Source organism: Varanus komodoensis, unplaced genomic scaffold (genome assembly GCF_004798865.1).
Source record: "Varanus komodoensis strain SLA01 unplaced genomic scaffold, ASM479886v1 scaffold33, whole genome shotgun sequence".
Taxonomy (NCBI): Eukaryota; Metazoa; Chordata; class Lepidosauria; order Squamata; family Varanidae; genus Varanus; species Varanus komodoensis.
In genome coordinates this window covers 5316471-5341349 of record NW_025335817.1, presented here as the reverse complement: position 1 = coordinate 5341349, position 24879 = coordinate 5316471, and the positions used below count along the sequence as shown (strand labels likewise).

At 41.7% G+C, this 24879-nt stretch overlaps 1 protein-coding gene across 2 annotated transcripts; it reads right to left on the bottom strand.

The window, feature by feature from the left end:
• Positions 1-116: 116 nt before the first annotated feature.
• AP4E1 (adaptor related protein complex 4 subunit epsilon 1) lies at positions 117-24631 on the bottom strand. 2 transcript variants are annotated; one of them, XM_044438820.1, is made up of 20 exons: positions 24064-24631; positions 23026-23149; positions 22480-22553; positions 21715-21836; positions 21420-21579; positions 20909-21075; positions 19905-19978; positions 18018-18140; positions 17817-17926; positions 16325-16464; positions 15230-15342; positions 14987-15105; positions 13551-13850; positions 12355-12469; positions 11424-11559; positions 10390-10618; positions 8058-8627; positions 7787-7971; positions 6960-7117; positions 117-5293 (listed from the first exon to the last, which is right to left on the bottom strand). In XM_044438820.1, the coding sequence occupies exons 2-20, from the start codon at positions 23141-23143 to the stop codon at positions 5133-5135; spliced, it is 3174 nt and encodes a 1057-aa protein (XP_044294755.1). In that variant the 5' UTR covers positions 23144-23149; positions 24064-24631; the 3' UTR covers positions 117-5132. The 2 variants fall into 2 exon arrangements, with proteins under 2 accessions (XP_044294755.1, XP_044294754.1); XM_044438819.1 differs by having other exon boundaries at positions 10381-10618; positions 24064-24629.
• Between the last annotated feature and the right edge of the window lie 248 nt (positions 24632-24879).

Below are 24879 nucleotides of genomic sequence, written 5' to 3'. Positions count from 1 at the left end.
TCCATGCAGCAAATATACCTTTAATCGAACACCTGGAGGTACAGCTCTCAGCTACGTTAGACTGAAGTATGTAACATCACCACAAACGCTGCATAGCCATGTCAGACACACAGTGATAATTTAAAACAGCCGGATATTTTATTATGTTGCACTTGACTAATTACAAGGAGGGCAAAAAATCAAACTATTTTAAAATAAAGAGCATACCACAGATACAAATGTACAGCTCCACATACACTTGACAAAGTTTGACTGAATTCAGCACACTTGACAGATAAATAACAAAATATTCCAAACAAAATTTAAAATTCAGCACTGGCACGTGCACAGAGGGCTGTAACGTCGTACGATGCTAAACACCATGTGGTAGAAACAATAGAAAAACTGCATAGGCAGGAATTCTAGCTTTGCCAGCTCTTAAATTACACTGGGAGTTTGCTCAGTTTGAGGTTTTAAATTGGGTGCACATCATTAATGGTAAAATGGAAGGAAAAATCCCAGAGTATTAAATCCTTAAAAGCATGGGCGTCTGTTTGCTTCCATGAGGCATAAAACAAACATTAATATGCATTATTAGCCGTAGATCGTTCAGACAGTGATATTTCAGTGCCCTGAGAACATCACCCCCCATTAGGACAAGTTGGAAAAGAGGAGAAGCGGCTGAGTAAAACCGCATTCCCATGGATCCTACCACTTGGTTGCGCTGCACTTCTTCATGTCCACCAGAGAGTGCAATGCAGGAAATAGTTGGCAACAACTCCCAGTACTCCCAGCAGTTGAGGCCGTGTTAGCTGGAGCTGACATCCAAAATATCTGAAAGGCTTCCGAGTGGGGAAGGCTGCTCTGTGCCACTGAAGTGAACGGAGAGAGGCTGTGCTCCATGACAGTGGAGATGGTGCCAAAGCTTGCCTTCCCCCCTAAAGTCACAGACTGGAATGGGATCCCAGGGGAAGGGTGTGCATGTGTGTCTGTTGTGTTACAATATTTACAGCCCATTACTCACCAGAAAACCACTTGTGAGGCACTTTACAAGAGTCTAAAAGTATAAGTGAAAACAATCCATAGAAAACAGACATTATAACTAAACTTACACGCATTGAAGACAACATAAGAATAGTGAGAATGTCTACTAATCCACAAACATCTGATGGAATAAAAATGTTTTCATCTGTATTTGGAAGGGAACATGGATTTCCCAAGGGAAAGCATTCTAGAATCCCAAGTGTGAAGCACAGCAGTTGCACAATTCTCCCACCACACCTGGTAGTCTTTTTCAACCCATACAGCAACACTGGTTTCCACCACCATTAATGTCTTAACAGAGTTCATTTAGAGTGGGTCCATACAACATGATGGAACCAGGAGTAGCTTCTTGTGCCATCCAAACCCAGCAGCATGGCTTGTTCACCATGCACAAGCCACCATGCACAAGGCACTTCCATAAAAGGAAGGCTCGCCTAACACCCACACCGATCTTTTTGGTGTCCAATCAAGATTTCTCCCAGGTTTTTTTTTAGGCCCAGGATTTTGCCGTTTAGAATTGAGAACAACAGACTACAGGTTGTTAAATGCCTGCCTTTATGGTTGGATGTTTGGTATATACTCTTTTTATTCTCTTGGAACCATGTAATCTGCCCAGATAATTGAATGAACTGCAAATGCAGCAATACAATCAGAACGAATGACGCTCAATCCTGACCAGACAGGAGGGGCTGCAGGTGCCCACTGAATAAGGATGGGGCTGTTTAGCCTGTTCCGGGGGCAGCTGTGCCCCTCATGAAGTCCTGGCACCACATTTTGGGGGTGCCAAATAGATCGATGCTTGTCATTAGAAGTTCAACAGCACCTTTTGGCAGCTGAGACCACATGCCAACTGCAACAGCCCACACACAGAAACTATGGCTATGAACATGTGTATTCATGCTCTGGCAACCTCCAGGTCGGGCTTCTGCACCCTTCCCCAAGTACTGCATGCAGGTCTGCCTCTGGGTTCTACCTCAAACCTGCAGTCCAGCAGAAGGCAAATGCTAGGTTACTAGTTGGGCCAGGATTTTGCTTGGATTCTGTTGTATTTTTACTCTAATTTTAACTTTTGTACATCATAACGTTTCTACTAATAAATCCAAGGCAGATACAACATTTGATTTTTCTCAAAAACTAGGCCTGCAATGGCCCACCCTTCCCATTATGGATGCCACCAGCACCCGGGCATCAATATGGCGCACCAACGCCCAGAAATAAATCTACCCTTTTCAGCAACAGGAACGCACAGTGACGGGAACATCAGGGCAGTAACCACACAGGGATGCTTTTTCCTTCGTCGTTCTTCCTGGACACATTAGAGGGACAGATCCAATCTGCAACCTCATTATAACAACACAACGGTTCCTTCAGTCCTTCCTGTCCCTGAGCTGTACAGTCTGGGGATCTGTGCACTGGCTCCACAGAGGTCTAGTACTGCTTCATGCAGACACACATACTGGGCCCTACGGTTTTCTCGTTTTCCGCCTTCCCTGGATAGCCTTTACTTTGTATCTTCAAGACCATCCCTGGAACCAAAACAAGATTTTTCTGATTATCAGCAGGCTTGTGGTAGCCTGTGTGACGGAGGCTCTTGGACCAGGTCCAGGAGTTGAGAGGCAAACATAAATTTTATTCTTTATTTTTTGTTTGCTGCTCTGAGCAGCTTTTTTGGATTGGGAGACTGGCGTATTTAAATAAATACTTACATTAAGAACAACACTGCTTTGCCCCAACCCCAAGAAGCTAGTGAACAGAATGTGACCTGCTGGATGTACACGCGCACACACACACACACGCACAGGATTTGTTCAGGGACCACAGCAGCATCATTAGCACCACAGACAAAAAATACCAGTGAAAATGTTTAAGAGCGTTAATGTTCTCCTCAGTTACATATTCAAAAATCCACATGGCTTTTATGTTCATAATCATGTTTTCCCATCCATCTTCCCCTCCATTCCAAAATTACTAAAGGACATTGTATCAGAAGAGATCCTCACAGCATCAGACCTGCAGCCCCAAGTCTGAGAACACAACTTTGGGCAAATAAAAGAATTAACTTCACAATGCAGGAAACAAAAACATGCCCACATGTTATAAATTATGGGAAAGTGACAGCTTTGGCTTTAAAACAAAGTCACATACTTCCACTTTACAAAAGGGTAGCAGTACGAGGAGTGTAAGCGTTCACTGAAATTGCCCAATTTAACATAAGCTCAGCACTTCTACACAGCCAGCCTGAGAATTAAAAAGATTAACAAGCCTCCTGTGTATTTTGTAAGCTGGCTGAGGTTTTTAATGGAAGTTTACTTTCCAGCACAATTGAATCAGTGTCAAATATACTGAAGTGTTTTAGCTCTATTTATTCCCACCTTATCCATAAGAACTAGAAACCTGGGCTGTCAGCTGAGAAGCCCTCAGAGCTAACACCACTCACTTTTTTGTTTTGGGGGTTTTAAACTGGAATCTCCCGTGCCCTATCAGAAACCCCACTCAAAGGTTATACTTCTCCCATTTAATGAGCAGCAGAAAGTGGTACAATAACTGAATGGAGAAGAAGTCGGCCAGCTGCAAGGTTTCTGTTCTTCTGCAATAACAAAGAAGATTAGAATTGATTTGCCACTCGGCTTATGCCACTGACTTAGGGTAAAAGACCTCCAGTGCAATGCCAAAACTCTCTGCATCAGAGCACACAATTAGATCTGCAGCAAAGGCCACTAGCACTGTGTCAAAGGCATGAGTCCAAGTGGCAACATTCGGTACTGCCCAGTAAGTTTAAAATTCAGCAGACGAGAGGTTAAGAAAAGGAGTGAAGTTAGTCCAGTCTAATCTGCCGGCCAACGGAGCCCTTCTGTTGGTGTAAATGAGGAGCAGCATCTTTTGCGTAAGTTGCTTCTAATATGCCATTTATACCAGTTGGCTACATCGGGCTATTTTTAAAGTGGCCAACTTTGTTTTTGGTGCCATGCATTTAGTGAGCTCTAGTTTTGTGGCAGGGACCCAAAGAGCTACTTCCCAGGAAGTGAAGATTCAGCAAGAACGATAATGACATCTCACGAATGAACTCAGCAGTTTTCAAAAGCGAAGGGAGCTCTCGCCATGTAGCACAAAGCACTGCTATTTCCAGAAACGGAAGCCCAACGTGACCATATAGAACAAGTTGTGTTCCTACTTTTGTTATAATGCAAAAGTGCAAAGGTAGGTATGTGTTATCACCATGGCAAACGATCAGTGCAATTAAGGAAATTTGCTGTGGCAAGGAGGATGTAGGCAAGCTGCCACTGACGTCAGAATGCCTGTGAGTTGATGCACGAGCTCTTGGGTGCCTTCTGGACTGCAGTCCTGGTGTTTGTACATCCCAAAAGGCAAGACCTGAAACACTGATGAAGGCATTGCACTTCAAAAACCAAACTCTAATTCACACTAAAACCACAACCTCCAGTTTTGGGCACAGGACAGGTCCAGGTCTCCTGAAATGTACAGGTACCCAACAGGTCATCACAGAAAGACAGTAACCCTAATATTAACTCCTTTTGTGAAGTGCAATAAAACAGCGATTTTCCTGTATTTCCAAAGCCTGGCATACACAGGTCGCTTTTTACCAAATCGTCAATGAATGGTAACACGATACCCCCAGACAGAGCCATCAACCACCAGACAGTCATGGATGGTTTATAACTGAATGTCAGTGTCATCAACAATCGGCATCTAAGATGCCACTCTAAAAAAAAGCTCACCAGGAAGAGTAGACAAGGCATACGTGTTTTTTACACTGCAAGCCACATTAATGGAGTAATTCAAGTAAGAAGCCGATCCTATGATTAAGCTCTTGCGACCCTATGTAAGTACGTAACTGCAAGTATGCATCTTGCATGATGTGTCTCGCTCAAACGTCCCTGTTTTTAGTCCTGTGACAGCGGCTAACTTATCCTGAGCATGGAGCACAGGGCGCAAGCTCCTAAGTACAACTGCCACATTCCATCCAAACCTCTGTAGACCTTAATCCTATGCAACTCGCCTCTTGACAAGAGCTGGCTTTGGTAAAACCCTGCATAAAATCACACATATCCATCTTGGCATTGAGAAACTGAAAGAGGCACTGTTATTACTCAGGATTCTTCCATCACCTTCTGACACTGGTAAAGTAAACAGTCCGGAAGGGCAGAACAAGATGATCTGAACCACAACGCCAGCATCCCAGCATGGATACGACAATGCAGTAAACAGGGAACTGAAGGAAGCAGTCGGCAAGATGCGACCCCTTCATTACCTAAAAGAGGAGGAAGTTGGTTTCCTTAAAAATCATTGTGTGAAAGATGCGATATATTTTCACATATCATTCTCCCCTAAGCATTGCTGGTAATTCTTTCTTACTGAAGGACTGTATTTAGTCTCAGATTCACACCCGAACTTTGTAAACCTGAACCTTTCTAATACCTAGAACAATGCTTTTCTCCAGAACCTTAAAAACCAACAGCACAAAACATGGTTAGGGAAAGGTATCCTGCAACAGGTAAGGTTCACTGGAAGCCATCACAGTAGGGCCCAGGTGTATTTGAGACATTCTGGGCATTGACAACCTTGGCTGAATCTGGGAAAGGGGCAGATGGATCCAGCACTGATGAATAAAGAGATCACCTCTGCCCTCTCTAAGCAAAGTCCTGTCTATGAGAAATGCCCTGCAACACTCACGCTTCTCTGTCCAAAGCAGGGTGTGAAGGCTTATTTGCAATACTGCCTTTTGCAAATAATAATAATAATAATAATAATAATAATAATAATAATAATTGGAATGGGCTACAGACTAACTGGAAACCACAAAATGTTTGTCACCCAGGTGATAAAGTTCAAGCCCATCTTCAGAAAGTCAACGGTGCTGCAGAGTTTATCAAAGTGGTCCTTGTCACCCCGCAAAATCGCTTTTGGGTGAGCAGCAAGGGTGGACCCTGGCTGTACTTCATCTACTGTACTTCACATTACTTGTTTGAAGCGAAGGGTGAGCACCAAGCAGATGATTCAATTTGGACCCTGCTTTAAAAAGTGGATCAATTCAGATGAGGCCACTTCTTCAGCTGGGGTCAAAATAAGAAACTCAGTTTGGAAAACCCATATTTCCTTCTTGATTACAACAGGGAAAATCGCCAAACAGCTATAACTACTTCTGTATCTCTTTTGGGTTTTCCCCCTTTACTTTTTATATAATCAGATGCAATGTGTAGGCTGTGAAGTCTCACTCTGGGTGGATGAAATCTGTCAAATTTCAGACAAGTAAGTGCAGTGGGGGTGGAATATTTCCCTTTTTTAAAAAAGGGGGAATTCACTCTATCTTCATTTTTTGGCACAACAGTTGCCAGATAGAATGAATCGTATCAAATTTTAGAGAGAAAAGCACAGGGAGTGTATTCAACAACCACCTTTATGTGCTGGGGATGTTAAACAGAATGTCTTCCCCTGTTTTATGGGCGATATATATAAAAACAGCTCACACGGTAGACGTGCAGACACTGGGACTGAATAAGAAAGCAAAACAATCTCAGGCTGTACTTTCACTTACTGTTCAGCTGACACTGAGTCTAAATCCCCCCCAAAATGCACTATGATTCAAAATTAAAAGGAGAGCTCTGATAACATTATTTTCTTATGGGAAGCTATCAGCATCATTCACTAAAGACCTCTTTATTTTCTTTTGAAAGAGATGGGGCGGATACAAGGGAACTGTAACAATTTTTCCAGGTATCTCACCTGTGCCTCTACATCTTTCCAAAGTCCACTGGAAGTTTCAGAAAGGGTCTAATTCTCTTTAGGCTGCTCCAGAGGACACCCACTTCGCTTTGGACAAGACCAGAACCAAATGCAGACCTCTTCTTCAAAACATGTGTTAACCTCTTGTTACAAACTTGGAGTTTTAGGACTAGCAGAAATATCAAACTACTTACCTATAATATCAACAATATGAAGCTTCAGTTTTTTCTGCAACATGTTTAAAACAACGGACACTGATCCCTGAGATGAAGTAATCTTTAGGTTTTGTTTGACATCATTCGAAATGGACAGCCACAATTTTCCGAATTCATCAGTGGTCATTTTCATTGGTCTGAATGTGATATTGCCGACACAATTAAAAAGAAAAAAAATTAATTATTTTAGCTACAGGCACAAAGCTTTTCTTTCTGGAACAGCTTTCAAGTATACACAAATTTTTCCAGCACCATAAAAGGGTCATGCTAAACAAGATTCCATTATAAATGGAAACAGGGGTGTTCATAAATAAAAACAGGAATAAATAAAACAGCCACAAAATCTCGAATTGGGCCTCTAAAACACTGGAAAGAAAAGAAAGGTCTTTACATGGCACAAAGAAAAAAACCACCCATGCCAGGCAAGCCTCTTCAGGGAGTTAATTCCAATCCCTCACTGAGAAGGCTCTTTCTTTCTAGCCATCCATCTTGTTTCCTTCAGCCAGGCCAGGTGCCCTACATGCAGGAAGGCTGTATCTTACTGCAATAGCAAAAATGCGGAAAGGCAGCCTTCAAGCCAGCATTTATTTTCAAAGGACATTCACACATGACAAACCCCTTTGGTAGTTTTCAAATAATAAATTTTGGGAAGCAAACCATGAGGGACTGGGGAAGGAGAAAGTGCATGCATGCATAGGTACAAGAAAGATTTACCTAGGGTCACAGGTTAAGGAAGAAAGCAAGTGCATTCACACAGATGCTTGGCTGCACTCCCTAGCTCCTAGCAAGTTAATTGAAAGAGTTACCTGATAAAATCCAATAAGCCTAAAGTTACAGAAAATCTGAGGTGTGTATCTGATTCTAGATGGTAACTGATGGAACCAGAGGCTGTTCCTGATGAGCAGAGTTCCTCCATTACTGCAGACATCTGGCAGCTTTCTATGCTCTGGGCTTCTATTACAGCAAAATGGCACCCAGGACATTCAGAGATCTACAAAATAAAGGAAGACCATACCAGTGTTTTGTATTACCATTTCAAAAGGAAAGAATCGGTGATAAAACTGTAATTGTTCTTACCTTAAGATGTTCCGTGTGTTCCAATTTCAAATTTACATCTTTAAGTATGGAAGTGCTTCGATTGACAAGAAATAAAACAAGTAGGACACAATCATCTTTCCAGACTTTAGAAAAATACAAAGACAGAGTTTCATTCCCACAAAGTTCTAAGATTTCTGAATGTGGATGTTTGGCTACATCTTCTGGCAAGTAAGGCATCAAAGGGGGTTGATTGTGGACTATAGCCTGAGCACTTGGAGAAGGATGAAAAATGTCCATATTACCATCTGCAAATAAAGAAGATGGCGAAAGTCTATGACCCAAAAGCTTGTCATTCAGTCCACCTTCCGGAAGAGAAGGAGATCTATCCAACACTACCTTCGATTCAGAATGTTCAGCTGAACTCAGCGAACCTTTCCTTAAATGTAAGTGCCCATTGTTTTGGAAAGGCTCATTGTTCCTTGATAATGCTTCGGGACCCGCAGAAGGGCTAGCCGTGCTTTGGCTGCTGACTGCTCCCTCATTATTTTGTGTTTCCTTTGTTTTTGATTTTCTTGTGAACTTCTGAGTTGTGGAGTCTCCTTTGCCCATCTTTACAACAGAAAAACAAGACAAATACAAAAAACTTACTTTATAATGTGAAGTCTGAGTAGAGCTAATTGTTTGAAGGCGTGAGCTTTCGACCTTTTCATGGTCAAGACCTTCCTTTAGCCTCTACCTGTGACATGAGGCCCACTTGGTACTTTCACTTTTTACCAGTGTCCAGTTTTCTCCTGCATTTTATTCTGCTCTCTCCTCCCACTCTTTTTTATTCCAGTTTTCCTCTCCCTACCCTTTGATTTAAAAGAACTGATCATGGGTCTTAGGCTATTAGCTTAAAAAAAGAAGACGACAGCTGTTTTAACCCCAGGGGTCTGGTCCAGTCATGTCACTTCACATTAGATTTGAGGATGCTTAGGAAGAAATGTGTCAAAATGATACACAGGTCATCGAATACAATGATGAAGGATGGATGCAGAGTGACAAGCAAGCAAAAGAAAGCTCAACTCCACCTCCATCGGTGCCCGTACTAGTTTCCCGCAATAGGCCAGGGGATATTCCATGGGTCTCCAAAGTTGTCTGGGCAAGCAACATGTCAGGCCCCTCACCAGGCCAAGAGAAAGAGGCAATGCCTCTTGCCACGTGATGGTTCCTCTCTCCCGCTACTGCCAAGTCTGCCCATATGCACCCTTTCCAGGCAGAAAAGCCCCTTCAGTAAGGCAAACAGCTTTCTTCTCACAGCAAAGCTGGCCCTCACCTTCTGAATAACTGGGGAAAGCAATGCCAAGGCGATTAACTCTGGTGCTCTTCCTAACAGGCTTAAGGTTCTAAGGCCTTGCCATGGCATCAAGACACCATCCTGGCTTTTGGGCACCGGGAGAGTTCATTACACTATCTGATAAACATTAATAAATTTACCAGTCTTCTAACGGGGCCCATGCAATACAGTAGAATCCATGGTTTTGGAAGGGCTCAGTGAGGATGCATGTGGAATCAGGGTACACTAACTTACTCCACAAGTCTGAAAGGAGATGCAACTCACATTCTGAGCTCTGTGCCATTTGCCTGGCTAACACAGGAAGCTGCGCTATATTAGGTCAGAACTGTGGTCCCTCTAGCCCAGTACTGTCAAGCACTGACTGGCAGCAGCTCTCCAGGGTTTCAATCAGGAATTTTTCCAATCCTACCTGGAGAAGCTGGGGATTGAACCTGGGACCTTGCACATGTCAGAAAGACCAATATGATGATGTAATTGTACCCCTTTTAGCTATGAATCATATATTAAGACAACAACCAATGGTAAAGGGAAGAAGGAAATACTTGACTCATGTTTCCATTCCTTGCAGACAAGAGGTTCCCAAAATGTAGGTGGGAAAAGACCAAGAGACTCATGGGACCTGCATCAACACTTCTAGCAGGAGAAACTCCATACACAAGACAAGAATCCAAAGCATGCCTTTAGACAAGCGCAGTGGCTTGCACTCCTCACAAAACAGTTGGACACTTTTCCTGTTGAACAGCTGACTCCTGCGATTAACTGCAAACTGTTTTGCAACCCCACTCAGTTTCAGAATTGCTTTTCTGTGTTGGCTGGGGAACGGATTCCAAGAACCAAAAAGCAGTGTGGGTGTCCCATTATGTACACCAAAGAAAGTACACGGGGCTTTAGTACTGGATTCTACATCATTCAGGGATGTACCAGACAGTTAGCAGCGGGTTCAGAACACATATTTGGAAACCGCAACTTTGGGAGATGTTCTCAAAGTTACTGTAAGTTTGCTATAGCCACTATTTGCTGTCCTACCAGACTGACACTGCCTTGGGAGCCCAGGCCAACGAAGAGTGTTGAAGCGAGCTGCTGCTTTTCTTTCTCTTCCTCTGACAGACCAGTAATTTCCTGCTCGGACTGTGGTGGATAATGAGCAACAAGACGCTCCATCGGTTTGACACTCTCTTCTTTTTCTACTTGGCTTTCCTTTTGAGGGAGGTAGCCTTCTTTTCCCCATAATTTCTTCACGCCGTCAAGCTTCAGACTGTTGGTCCTAAAGAATGTGTAATTAGGAGAGGTCAGCAAAGAGACCAGGAGAAGCCCATCAAAATGCTTCTGGAAGGCCTGCCTCCCCTTGTACCGACCTGAAGAAGCCAGGTTTACTGGCAAACCAAATTGAGGACAAGCCCTATCAGGCTTGCATTTAAATAACTTACCTGAAAGTCACAGGCAATAAGGCATTGTGGGGAAGGTGAGCTAATGGGATGGTGGACAATGGATTGATTTCTCCATCCTTGCTCCACCAGGTCAGCCAGTTTTCGTGGATGCCAGAGGATAGGTCACTCATCCTTCAGCTCCATTCCTTCTTGGCCAGGCTACTTTATAAAAGGCCTTCAATTTTTTTTCCTGCTGACTCTATTAGCATCCTGTATTTCCCTGCTGGCTGGGAAGAAGGGGGCTCCCCTCCTCCAGCAAGAGGAAAGACAGGATACCTGCAGACAAGTAAAAAAAAAATCTGCAGGCTACTAACTTTTGTGGGCTTACTTCCAAGGATTAGCCACACAGAGAGACTAATGAAGTTGGGGCAAACAGGGGTCGTACGGGCTGGCAAAATAAATGGCATGGTGGGGGAGGCTAATTCATTCTTCTCCTCAGCACTACAGCCCCAAACTAATTCAGACCCCACGGCTGTTTTTAAGTAAAAACTGTTTGGAAATCTCAATGACTGGAATTAGGCAGGTTATAAAGTACTACTACTTACTACTACAAATCAAATCACAGAAAGAAATTGCTTTCTGCAGAGCCAATATTCTCCTAGCAAGTTAAGGCCAACTTGATAAAAGAATCAAGATACTCACTCCTTTTGTCCTGTCTCAGCACTACTAGCAGAGATGTCAGAACCCAGAGAAAGTCCAGTTGGAGACTGTCTGCCAGGAAAACCAGATGCTGAGTAGCTCTGGGAAAGTGAGAGCCCGTATGGTTCAAAATTCAAAGCTGCAAAGAATGAAAAACAGCACGTAAAAGGCAAAAATACTTCATGAGAGGCAGATTGTTGTATCTGCCACAAATAAGTTCCAACAAGAATGTTTTACCATCTGGTACGGACACCAAGAATTCGTGGGGTGGCATTGTTTAGAAACAACACACTTTGCATTTATAAGAGATCGTCTATCCTGAAAGAATCCTGCAAAAGCAATATTCACCCTAGAATATTGGCCACAGAAATCCCATTACAACTGCATTTAACCAAAGCATCTTTATTCCATGACTACACGCCCCACTGTGAATGTAATAAACCGTACAACATAATGAAATCTGTAATTCATTGCTCACCATGAACCACAGTCATATCTGGATTTACATACACAGAAATATGGCACAACATTTGTTTTTTTGTAATGCAAAGTATAATTTTATATTTTATTTTAATTATATAAGCACAATTTTCCAGTGCGGCTGTCCCACCAGTCACCAAAGCTTTCCTATCCCATTCTTTCATGGGAATCACAGACCCTTCATATGGAGAGTCAGAAAAAACGGACACATGACACATAAGGCCGCTTGAAGAAGTTGACTGGAGGCTTGGAAGTAACAGGCCAAAATGATCAGGACAGTTCACCTGAGGATGATTCAGTTTGCTGCTTCCACCACCAAGCAATGAGGCACAACTGCTACAAAAGCACTGGAAGAGTGGGGTTTTTTTTGACTAGGGACACCATCCGATGTATAATATTCTTGCCCCGAGCCTACATCAAATATTCTGCTTAGGAAAAGTGAACATGCAATCACCTTTTTCCTGAGACAATTTCTCCTCCTGCCGCTGGTGATGAGGTTTATACGGTGCTGCACCGCGGTCCAGCCCTTCAGCTACAAACCCATCTAAGAAGGATAAGGAAGCATCGACCTATATTGAATTAAGAGCGACAGGTTAAAAAGTTATTCAGTTATAAACCCCTCGAGGAAATACCACTGCCACCTTAGGAAGCTAGCCTCTGGCTATCTAACAACCCTACACCTGCTTTGTCATACATCCTGTGGAAGTTTCTACCCAATATCCATATCAAATCGATCCGAGTATATTTTAAAACAAAATTGCTAGCAACCAGACGTGAATGGCCCCAGTTAAATATACACTTTGTGAGAACAGTGCCCAATTTTTCAGACCCACCGTTTTCTTTCTAGAGCACTTTAGATTCAACTCTGCCAGAGGAAGGCTTCTCAGTAAGGTGTAATACTGGCAAGTAACACATTCGAGAACCATCTGATGTGACTGCCTGTAACCCTCCAAACACGGAGGTTTTCCCACATCCAATGAACAGGAAGAGGAACAGAGACTAGAGTTGCCTCCACACTTCCCTCGCCTTCCAAAACACTTTGATGGCTGATTTTGGCCAACTAATTCCGTTGCCCCGTTCACCTGGAAGTGTAGTTGAGAGACGCTTGCAATTCCTCGCATCTTGGAAAAGCCTCACCCTCTAGCAAACCATGGGGCTGCGCTCATTATTTAATTGCTTTTAACTGCCTGCTAACAACTAGATGTTTCTGAAAAGTGTTTTTTTTTTTCCCTTGCCAACCTCAATAGTCTAAAACAGTTCAAGTGAAACTGAGCAACCCTGGCACATTTCCTGCTAGGCGTGCTGCGCAAAATTGCACATTCAGGACATGAGCTTCTGACAGTCTGCAGAGTTAAGCAGAATCCCCTGGTAAGACTCTAGTTCGCACTGTGTGTCCTCACAAAAAAGCCAAGTGCATTAACACTGGAGAACAGTTCTACTTTTCAATAAGGGAATACATTGCCTCCAAATTTTGGGAGGATGATGGAAGCCATGAATAAGATCCAGGTAAACTGTCTACTACATATATTTTACTTCCACAGGTCCAAGATTTAAAAACACAAGCACTTATTTCTCTAGTGTGCTTTGAAGAAATATTCAATTTCCAAGGACCATGCAGGGATGCACACAGAAATGATACCACTAACTCACCGCTAAGTCCTCACAGCTCGCATCAACTGGAAACAACTTCTTCATCAATTCTTTATCTTCATATAGATGCTTTAATTCAAATGCATGCTGCCTCATGCATGTGTCCAAGGAATTACCAAATTCCACAATGAGTTCATCAATTGTTTTTGAAACTGTGGTTCGAGGAGCTATTTTCATCACAGCAGCCATAATCCAGACTTTGGTTTCGGAAGTAGCATTCTTTGTAAGTATCCTATGCAAACTTGCCAAGAAAACTTCTGGATCTGTGTTTTTCATGAGATAGCTGTACTCCCCCAACACCTGTCAAACAAAAATTCAACATGGTCAATCTATAAAGGACAAATGGAAAATAAATCTGGACACATTTCTGTCTTTCCATTTATGGAAGACAAAAAATTAACAGATTCAAAATTGTCAGATGAAAAATAGAGTGGTCTAGAAAAAGCCACTGAGATGCAATATGATTTTAAGAGCAAAAGATCGGCACAGATAACAATGTACACATAAACAAGGAGCTAATCTCTGATCTTTCAAATTCCAAGAAATCTGCAGTGCATATAAATATAATGAACACATTCCCATTGAGAACCTTCTAGGAGTAACTCTCAAAATTTTTGTAAAGTAAGCTGAAGTATTATTTAGAAGACTTAACTGATCTCATTTGTCATACGAATCAAACTCAGAAATTTGTCTGGCAAAAACCAAAGAAATCTACTGAAAATCCACAAACAACATGTGGCTACATGGAAAACAGATTTTTAAAAAGGAAACTACAACAGTCTACTTGTGGCATGTAATATATATAATTTGCATTTTATTCTTATGAATCATGCAAATATCAAACTCTGGTTTCCACATGTGAAAGAACCAAGCCAGTCCTCCAGTCCCTGAAAAAACTGGATAGATAACTCTGAAGATGCAAAATATAATGGCCTTGGCCTTGTTTTTGTTTCTACCATCATTTTGTACCTTGTCATTAAACTATGTTGGTAAATTTTAATGCCTTGTTTTAACAGTGTGATGGCAACCATAAGTACTGCCTCTGATGAAAACCCAAGGTTCTTAGAAAAACACACAAGATATGAAAAGTAGGCAGCCCACACAATTGAGTGGATTACTCCTCACCCGATTAAAAACAGGACAATTTAATACTGAAACAATTCTTCCTAAAGCAGTCTGCACTAGTAAAATGCCAACACAAGCATAATTTTATCAATAAAATCAATTTGATTTCAAACTTAGTCTGACTTCCACCCTCAAGCATGCGGATGCTGAAACACATGTTAAACTGACATTCATTTTGTACGAACAACTATTTCTCATATTTGTTTTCCTTAAAAAGTCATCATGTTCAAAATTCAATTGCCTATGTTGTACCTAGAGCTTGTCTGTGCTGGAGAATTCTTGTATCTCTTTTTAATCTGTGTCTTTCTTACCCAACTCATCACTTGAAGAAATTTCTGTGGAAAAACTGCATTTTCATCCTCTAGCAACCTGAGGTAAGATTGGACAGCGTGAAGCCGCAGCTGGCTGTCTTCCTGTGAATCTTCAAAACCTAGGAAAGACGTGCATCATTGTTCTTCCTTTCCTCTAACTGTATGATGTGGGTTTTTAAAAGAACTATTTTTAAAAATGACATTCGTAAGTACTCATCACTAGGTGACATGTGTTTTGCTCACCTTCAGCAAGGAGTCGTAAGAAATTATTTGGGATATCTGGATGCATTTTATCTCCTCCTATGGAAAATACTGCATTCATTGTCTGGATGAACCATTCATTGTCAGGAGCATACGTGCCAGAAACATTAAAGAAAAGTACTTGGACAATCCAACTGTGCTCTCTTGCAGATTCAGCATCATTACATTAAAGATGTTAGCAGACTTATAAGGGAAATGGCTGCTAAAATTATCTTCAGGCAAGATAAATGAAGGCCAAGCAAATACACACAGCATTGTGGGTCACCACAATTCCCATCCATTTCAGATCTCATGAAAGTAAGATCGAAGACATCCCCACGCTTGTTATCCCATTACAATTTCTTTGTTATGGGAACTGAAACAGAACTTGATCTGCCCTTATCCTTTTCTGTCTAAATCCACAATCTGCTCAAGATGAAAAAGAGCTGAAGGGTTGAGGGAAACAATCAACAGGCACAGACTCAGTGTTACTTTCTCTCTAAAGGAGAGAAAAACATAGGGAGGTTACTGAGCGCAAGTTTAATACTGGTCAATTATGAGCTTGCTGAGCTGAGGTCCAGCATCTTGGCCCCATTAAGTACTTCTGGTGGGCAATCCCATTATTATACTATATGCAACTCGCTTATAGCAAGTGCCAAACTTATCTACTAAATTAAGTCCCTTATCTGCTAAAGTCCCTGAACATACCTCGCAGTGCTAAAAGTTCAGATCTGAGAAAACATGTCTTGATAACAAAAGAAATTTCTTTCTCTTTCTCTTCCCCCCCCCCCCCCCCACACACACACACATACACAGAGTTACTAATTTTTCAAAACAAGGTAATTTTGATGATTTTACCAGCATTCATATTTTATATTCTATTTTACTATTTACCAACTGGTGTACACCACCTGGAAAGCTTAGGCTATTGGGCCGTACAGAAATAAAACTAATAAAAATAAAACATATACTAGTTATGGATAGCAGTTTTTCACAATGTTCCCAGCATCACCTTCCCAAAGGCTACGAATGCAAGTATCTGATCATGTACAATGCCAAGAAGTACTTCAGTAATATTTAAAACAAACAAAAGGATATTTTTCTGCTAATTCTGCTACTTTCCCAACTATGTTGATGATAGTATATTCCTCTTTGCTTTCAGTTAGGTAGTCAAGCATCTTGTGAACAATAACAGTGACATTCTGTCCATTGGTGATCCTATACAGAAGTTCCAGTGTCTGAAGGAAAGGGCAGGATGAATCGATGTTTATATGCAAAGCGAAGAAAAGCAAAAGGATCTTCAGCAGGCTGCAAGGTTGCAATTGCAAGAGCTATACACTCAATACAAAATGCCAACTGCATAAAGACATCGTGTATCTTAAGATATATGGCGATTTAAGAATAAGTTGCACGAGCTAAGAATCTATCTTAATTCTCTCTCAGTTACAGAAATGCGGTTTCAGATGTATTCACGCATTCCCAGGACTGCTATATCACTTCATATCTAAGCAGAATCCGGAGTGGTGAACAGTTCTATAGCTAACGTAGACAATGGCATACTTTTTCTAAAAAGCGTCGAGCCAAGAAATCTAAGCACACTGAAAAATGCTTATCTGGAAAAGTTAAAATCAAGGAGTTTATGATGAAGAGCCATCTGTACGGTCCCAGACTGTGTATGAGGCTTATAAATTGTGTACTTGTCTCTATGAAACACACATGGAATACTATACTGTGGCCCAACTCTGTAAGTGCTTCAGTTCACAAGGGTTTCCGTCTTTTTTCCACTGGCTCCCCAAATCCATGCATTCAGGGGTTTTTTTTATTTGGCAAAGAGATTGGATGTTTATACTGAATTAAAGAGATACACATACTTTGGACAAATTCTCCTACGGCTTTAATTCGTGCCTCAAACCAAACTAATGTCCTTCAGTTTTCATAGCCTGCAACTTTAACAACATAATTCTCTGATTAAAAAACTGTGTCCAAAAATGGATTATTATTACTACACTGGAGAAAACAGCATACAAAAAAGACATTTACAAGGAAACTGATTGCAGAAAAGGGGGGTTTTCATGCAAACAAGCATGCATGAAGAAACCTACCACAAACTCATGTAGAAATAAAAGGAAGTGCATTTGTGTTTGATCAACTGTAAATGCTACAGAAATTGAAACAGACAGAACTGCCCACCCCTACTCTGCACAAATGCATGAATACTTATCTGGATGACTGTGTTATTTATTGTTACCAAGGTAAGTCTACATATACCTGTTTGGAATTGGCAGCCTGATACCTTTCCAATTTTCTGTAACAATAAACTGCATCAGCTCTAGCCAACAAGGGACTGTGGGAGTTGATATGCCAAAGGATCTGCAGAACACTGAGTAACCTAAATAGGGGCAGCAATATCTTTAAACACTGTATCTATAATCTCTCTCAAATCCAGCATGCCACATTCTCAGAGTGCAATATCACCTGGAAAAATATTTACAAAGTGCAATATTGCACAGAAAAAAAATAATGCATGTGAAAAAATATTTATTTGATGTTAGGGCTTGAATTTCTGAGCTGCCCTTAACATTCCACTTACCTCTCTTTTAATAATGGGATCAGGATGATCCAGGCACTCAATAATTGTCATTTGGTGTTGCAATGCAAGGTTGGGATCCTGCTGGACAACATACGTTAGGGCCTTTAATCCTGGAAAGAAAAGTTACTGAAAAGTTTGCAAGCTGAAATCACAAGACATCCAGCATCAAATGTACTGGGCTATGATCGTCAAAGAACTTACCCAAATACTTCAAATTAATTTTAGGCGACAGGACAAATTTTCCAATACACTTTGCCGCTTTCTCAAGTAGGTCAGATTTAGGATAAATTGTGTAAATCGTCTGGACACATTCAAACAAGATTGCTATACAAAGACAAAGAAAACTTGTTTAAATGTCACATGAAACCAAACTGACAATATAGAAGCCTTACCTAAGTCCAGCAAGTCTACAGAGGTGTCAGAACGCTAGTATCGTAATAAAGCAGATATGTTAGAGGCTCCCATGCATTTAACAAGCTCCTGCCAGCTAGAAAGAGCAGTGAAGGCACTTTCTACCTCTCCGTCCTCGTTTGAAATGATTTCTCTCTAGACAGACTTCAGAGAGGGCATGCGGGCAGGGACCAAGCCGAGGCTGGACATTGTATCAGATTTCTCATATTCTGACCAGCTGGAATGCCCTCTTTCCCCTTCCTCCCAGGCAGCTTTTGCAACCTTGGAAAACTGTTGGTGTAGTTCTTTCAACAGTGGCAAGCAGGAGGGGACTGGGAGCACAAAGGACCCCTCCTGAGCTCGAGGCAACGTCTAGTCTCAGGAGAGGGGCAGGACTCCTGTGGGGCCTGCAGTGCTCTCTTGGGGACCACTGAATTCCTCTCTCAGTGCCTTTGTCAAGACGCTGTTGACCACATGAGCTTCTAGCACTCTGCATTCCACGGACAGACACACTTACTGCATAAGCCAACACGTTCAAATATAAAGTCTTACATTCTGAAACATGTACAGCTTGGAAGCTGGGCATTCAAAGGCATGACTTTCCCACATGCACCTGCCCATTCGTCACAGTGCCATCAGTGGCTCTTCTCCAAATGCTCCCACCTATGTAAGTTAAATCAGTGGCAACAAAGACCGCTTGTGCAAGTAATTTACTTCGCTGTTGTTGCCAGTCAAAGATCCTTGTCATTTTCCCTGGGCTTTTAAATCACTGACCAAACTGTTTTTAGTTCTGCTGCTGTTTATCATCGCAGCTGTTTGTTTTGGCTCTTGGCCACTTTTTATTATGTTTAGCAATAATGGTTCTAAGGAGAGAATTGTTTTACTGGTGGAACAGAATATAGTAAAATGCACACACGCGGGTGCGGGGTGGGGTGGGGGGGCTACAGAACGAACAAACACTCAACTTTTTCCTTCCAAAGGATGTTGCTATATTTGTATGATACACCTGCTTTTTAAAAACTGATTTTCATCATCAGTCTTTGAATTAGTCCACACCGTAGTGGTAAACCTGAATTTGGGCTGCTCTACTTTAAGCAGTACAATAATCTTCTATTAAAAAACCCCTTCACAGTGCAAAGTGATCCAGGAAATAGGCTTGGCCAGACCACCGCCCCCACCACTTCCTCCCATGCCAGGTCTCTGTGCTGGACTATTACACGGAGGGAGCCATCAGGCAGTCAGGCACTCTCCCAGCTGCAGCCCGGATACAGGCTTACCACCTCAACAAGAACCAGAGCGTTGAAAGGTATTAACACGTAGTTGCTGGAAGTATTTTAGGATAAAGATTTCTTCAACTGCAGTAAATAATTCACACTCGTTACCACATTATATTACTAAATAAGGCTGCAAGTCCAGAAAGCCATACGAATGGCCAGGGGAGAAGCCTGGGGGTGGTCCGTGGTTGGTATCTTGCATGTTTTTACTACTAACAATTGCCCAGAGCCAAGCAAGCTGCTTTTGTGCTTAAAACTGGCTTGTCCATTAAGCCAAATCAGCAGCTGCAAGAGCTTCTTAAATGCCACCTTCACTTGTCTGGCTGCCTCTTCCCCCACTCTTGTATACAGACCCCGGGGACTGCAACTTTCTGCATTCTTCTATGGCATTTCCATTATAGTTAGAAAATATACTCCCACCTACCATATGTAATGTTGTGGTTTATCTCTGCCCGCCTTAGAGATTCATCTAAAACATCATACATTAATTCACTGGTCCTATTGCAAAGTGATAAAAGTATACAAAACAGTTACTTTCTTAAAAAAGATTTAGTCTTAAAACTCAATCCTGCACAGAGTTTTATTCAGTCCAACAGCCTATTATCAGAAGCTTGAGCAATACCTTCATATTTTAGCTATTACTGGAACAACGCAGAGAGAAAATTCGGAAGAGTGCTATCCTATGCATGTTAACTCAGAAGTCCCACTATGTTCAATGAGACTTATGTTTTAGTAATTGTGTTTATGACTGCAGTTCTAGTCTCCCAACTGAAAGACTACCCTTGCTTTCAAAACTTGCCTCATCTCCGAACAGGCTGTATCATTTCTTATTTTCCAAACAAAGGTAAATATACTGTATACATGTGTCTAGCACGCAGCCCTATCAAGGAAGGCTGAAATACCAAAACCCAGCTAAATCACAAATAAAATAATGTTTTGAAATCTATACACATGATATTTTGAAGGCTTCTCAGACAGAAAAGAAGGCTACCATATTTAGCATTAGCAGCACAGACATTTCAGTGGGAAATTCTCCTGTACAAATACCACTGAAACAGAGGGAGAGATACACTAGGTCATTTCATGGGTAACTGTACATAATGATTTGTAATACAAACCTCACATAAATTCCTGTAATTGAGACTGTGGGTAGAGGTACAGCTGCAGAATTTGTATCAAATGGGAATTTAATTCAATGACCAGAAGGAATACCAAAAAACAAAAAAGCATTCCTTTCACCATTCTTACCCTGGCTAGCAGAACAGCTGAGAAACTAGTTATGAAATCAGAGCAAGGGAGACAGGTTGAAAACTGCTCATGAACAGATGGGAAACTTTTCTGACTTCTGTTTCATGGAAATTCTTTAAGGAAACACAAGCATCTGTAAGCCTATTCAAAGTGACGAGACGTTGAAGCAAGGAAGTTTACCTTAGATCATCTTTTCCAAGTAGCCCCAAGATCCTTAAAAGCTGAATTTGTAACCAAGGTGCTGGAACACTGTGATAGTTGAAGTCTACCGGGAGTTTTCCTCCCACCACCTGCTTTAGAATCGCTACAAAGCTGCCTGTCAAATCCTTGTATCTAGAGGAGTCTTCCTAGACAAAAGAGAAAATGTGCAATTAAGACATTTTAAACAAGACACTGCAAACAATGCATTCATGTTTCAGTTCCTCCATTATACACCTTTGTCCTTTCCATCTTAATGTTACAATGCTCTCCCTGATTTTCAAACTCACATACAACCGACAATTAAACACAAAATATACAAATGAAACTCAGAACACTGAGCGACGCATCAGAATCACAGAAAAACTGGCTGTGAGGAGGTAAAGTTATAGGGTAGAAATACTGCATTGAGAATACACCATCAGCACAAGTCTGGTTTCAATTCTGAGGCAGCTCAGTTCACACAACCATCCCAACTGTTAAGACTTCTCACCTTCACCATTTGGAGGTAAATGTGCAATGAAGCAGCCATAACTCCCGCATCCCTGTCACATAGCGCTTTCCGAAACTTGTCATGGATGTGCTGCACTTGGTTGGGGGCAATAAGATAGAACTTGTACAATGTCTGGACAGCTTTTCTTCTAATAATTTCCCTTAAAAAAGAAAACATTTTGTTCACCTTAACAAGCCCAATTATTACTGCTGTTGTAACCAAATACACATTGGACTCTGTGTTTACAATAGCTTTGGGAAGGCATCCTCCTGGAGTTTTATAAGCAAAAACATACTTTGAATGCTGAAGCTTGTCTTCTATTAGTGGAAGGACAGCTGGAATCATTTCCCAAGGAAAGATCTGGCTTGCCACCGTAAGGGCCATACACACTTCCATGAGATTCGTGCTCTGCAAATCCTGCCAGAGACATGAATGCAAAGGTGTTTACTTCCCCCTCAACAGATTAACTATGTTTAGCAGACATCATTAATGTTATTTCAAAGAGTCACATTTTTACTTTTATAAGTCAAAACTATGTTAGAATTGAAACAATATACACATGCTGCCATAAAATCGCTTGGCTTTCCTCATATGTTTAAACTATCACAAACTTACTTTCTTTTGTATGTTTCATTTAGGAAAACATTTTTCTACTCTCATAATCTCCCATACCTTATCCATCCATAGGTTATAAACTTGAAAGACCGATGCTTTGGGAAGTAGAGAATAAACAAACAGGAATGTTTGTAAAGAGCGCAGCTAAGCAAACTCATTCAGCAAACAAAAGTGATGTTAAAATAGTGCTATTACTTCTTCCTTCTAAGGTGCAAAGTAGCTTTCAGAAGAATTCAACACTGATCAACAGAGCATTAGAATTAAACACTTGAATGAGCCAGGAGCAATTCTGGTTTGGTTTTTGTTTGCTGTTTTATGAAGATTAAATAAGCAATCAAAAGTGAAATGCCTATAGTATTTGCTCTACAAATCTAAAATTAATGGAGAATAACTCAAGCTTGAAGTCAGTGTGATGCCTGCCTCCAAACCTCCCCCAAAACTGTACCTTCACAACTGTGTTCACAAGCAGAAGCAGTAGCTCATGGCTTTCATGAAGAAATAAGGAAACTGCCAAATAACCTAAAGGAAAGGAAAAATGGTCTCTGTTATACATCCTAAATTCTTTGTATGTCATGCATTTGATTCCTGTCTCACTCTATAATAGCGTCCTACAATCTAGCATCCTCCAAATATGGCCATGGTGGCTGGGGATGATGGGAGTTGCAGGCAAACACATCTGAGAGCACCAAGTTCCAGAGAAGTTTACAGCACTTTTCCAAAACACCTGTCCTGGGAAGATTTTGGTGATAGCAGGGCAATATAATTTTAAATACTTTGCTGACATAAAAATCAATGCTTAATCTTGTGGCTATATAGAACCTCTTGATTCAGAGGCAGTGGGCACCATTGCCTGTTGGAGGGAAGCAATGGCAGAGACGGAAGCGTTGACTTCTTAACATTCCTGGCCAGATCACAACAATGCTTTCCCATGGTACAAACACACCCAAACCTACATGCGAGCTTTTTTGAGCAATATAGTGAAAAAGCTTACCGACTCTTTTCTCAAAAAGATTTCCTTGCTGTGCTAGTTTGATAGCATGGATGTATCCAAATGATGCCTCATAGCCCAGCATCTCACAATAGATGAGTCGCACCATACATTCCTTCATCAATCTCTAAAATACAGGACATGGAAATTATCAATATGTTGTATGGGTGGAAAGACAGACAGACAGACAGACAGACAGAGGATTATCAAATTCTTATTCCAACGATATAAATCATGTGAAAAGAAACACACAGAACCAAGGATTTCAGTTTGGGAGTGCAACTCTAAGAAATTCCAGTATATGATTAGCATGTTATGCATGGCAACAATAACAGAATAACTCTTAGAGGAACATAGTAACTACTAGCCATTGCTGGTAGAAACAGTACCATTTCTTTGGCATGTTTTTGAATCATGAGGAGCAGCTCCCTCTTCAGTCCTGTTGTAACTAAAGTTATAGTTCTGTTAAACTTCTGCCTGTACCCTCACCACCTTCTCAAGTTTTTTTTTTAAGATAACTTTGGGGGCAATCCTATATTGAAGATCCACCATGCACCATATCACATCCCCCTAATCAATGGCCATGTTCTAGCAACCAGGCAACTTCACACCAGATCCTAGAGCTGATGCAAAGAATTCTCTTCCTGCTGCTTTCACATATGATAATTATAATATAAACCATATTGCCAACTACCCCAGCCGTGTCACCATTACAACACAAAAATTATGGTGTAACTCAGCACCCATTCACAGTACACTAACAATATTTAAAGACCTCACAAAGGAAAATGCTCTCCATTTCTACTTGCTGATAATGCTATTTTCTTTTCTCACATTCACAATTCCATCATGCTTTATTCCTTCTTTCCACAATTCAAGTCACTTTCATTGTTGTTCCTTTTTATTTTTGCAAATAAAAAATAAGTTTGCGGTGGGGAATGGTATACAGCAAGTTAAATATGACTTGGTAATATAAATGTTTGAACATCTGCTTACATACAGGACATGCGGAATGGTGTTTATTGTGTTTTTATAGCTTACCAGTGTTGTAGAGGGCGCAGAAACGGTTGCTTTCAAATTGTTTAATTCCTGTTGAATTAATTTTTCTTCCTCCTGATAAAAGAATTTCAAAAAACTCAGTGTCCATATTTAATTTTTAGAGAACGAGATATGAAAAATACATTATTTTATAAAACAGCTAAGGGTTATTCCTAAAATTCCTATCTAGTCAGTCTGATATATCAGAACAGGCTGCAATGGCTTAAATGCTGCTGACAGAAAATGGAATTCTGCACATGTGCAGAGGCACCTTTGCAAATAATGTCCTTCACATTTTCCAGAGCGAGGCCATAGTGCCGGAACACAGACTTGGGGTGGGGAAGAAGGCTGAGCCCTGAATTTGAACCCTTGCATTTATTGTGAAGGCCTGATGCAGCGGGAGGGGGGGGTCATATTTTGGTCCAAGAAAGGGAGAAATCCTGTACACCTCACAGGTACATTTATGACTTCCGTGGCATTTTCCAGGACTCTCCCCTGGCACTGGAAGGCAGACCGGGAGCTGTGCGGCAGGGAGCAGCTCAGTGGGTTCCGGAAAGGAGAATTCTGCACATGCCTAGAGGCCATTTCATCACTCCCTCCTCATTTTTCCAGGGCTTCGCTCCGGCATGGGAAAGCAAAGTGGAGGGCCGGGAAGCGGGCAGCGCCCGGCCGCCGACGCCCGGGACTCTTCCCCAACGGGGCGGCCCAGGGAACCCCGAAGCCGGCCCCACGCGAGGCCGCCACACCCCGCCGGGCCGCCGGCTGCCGGCGGGCACCCCTGCAGGCGGCGGCCCGAGGGCCGCAAGCCCCCGGCCCCGC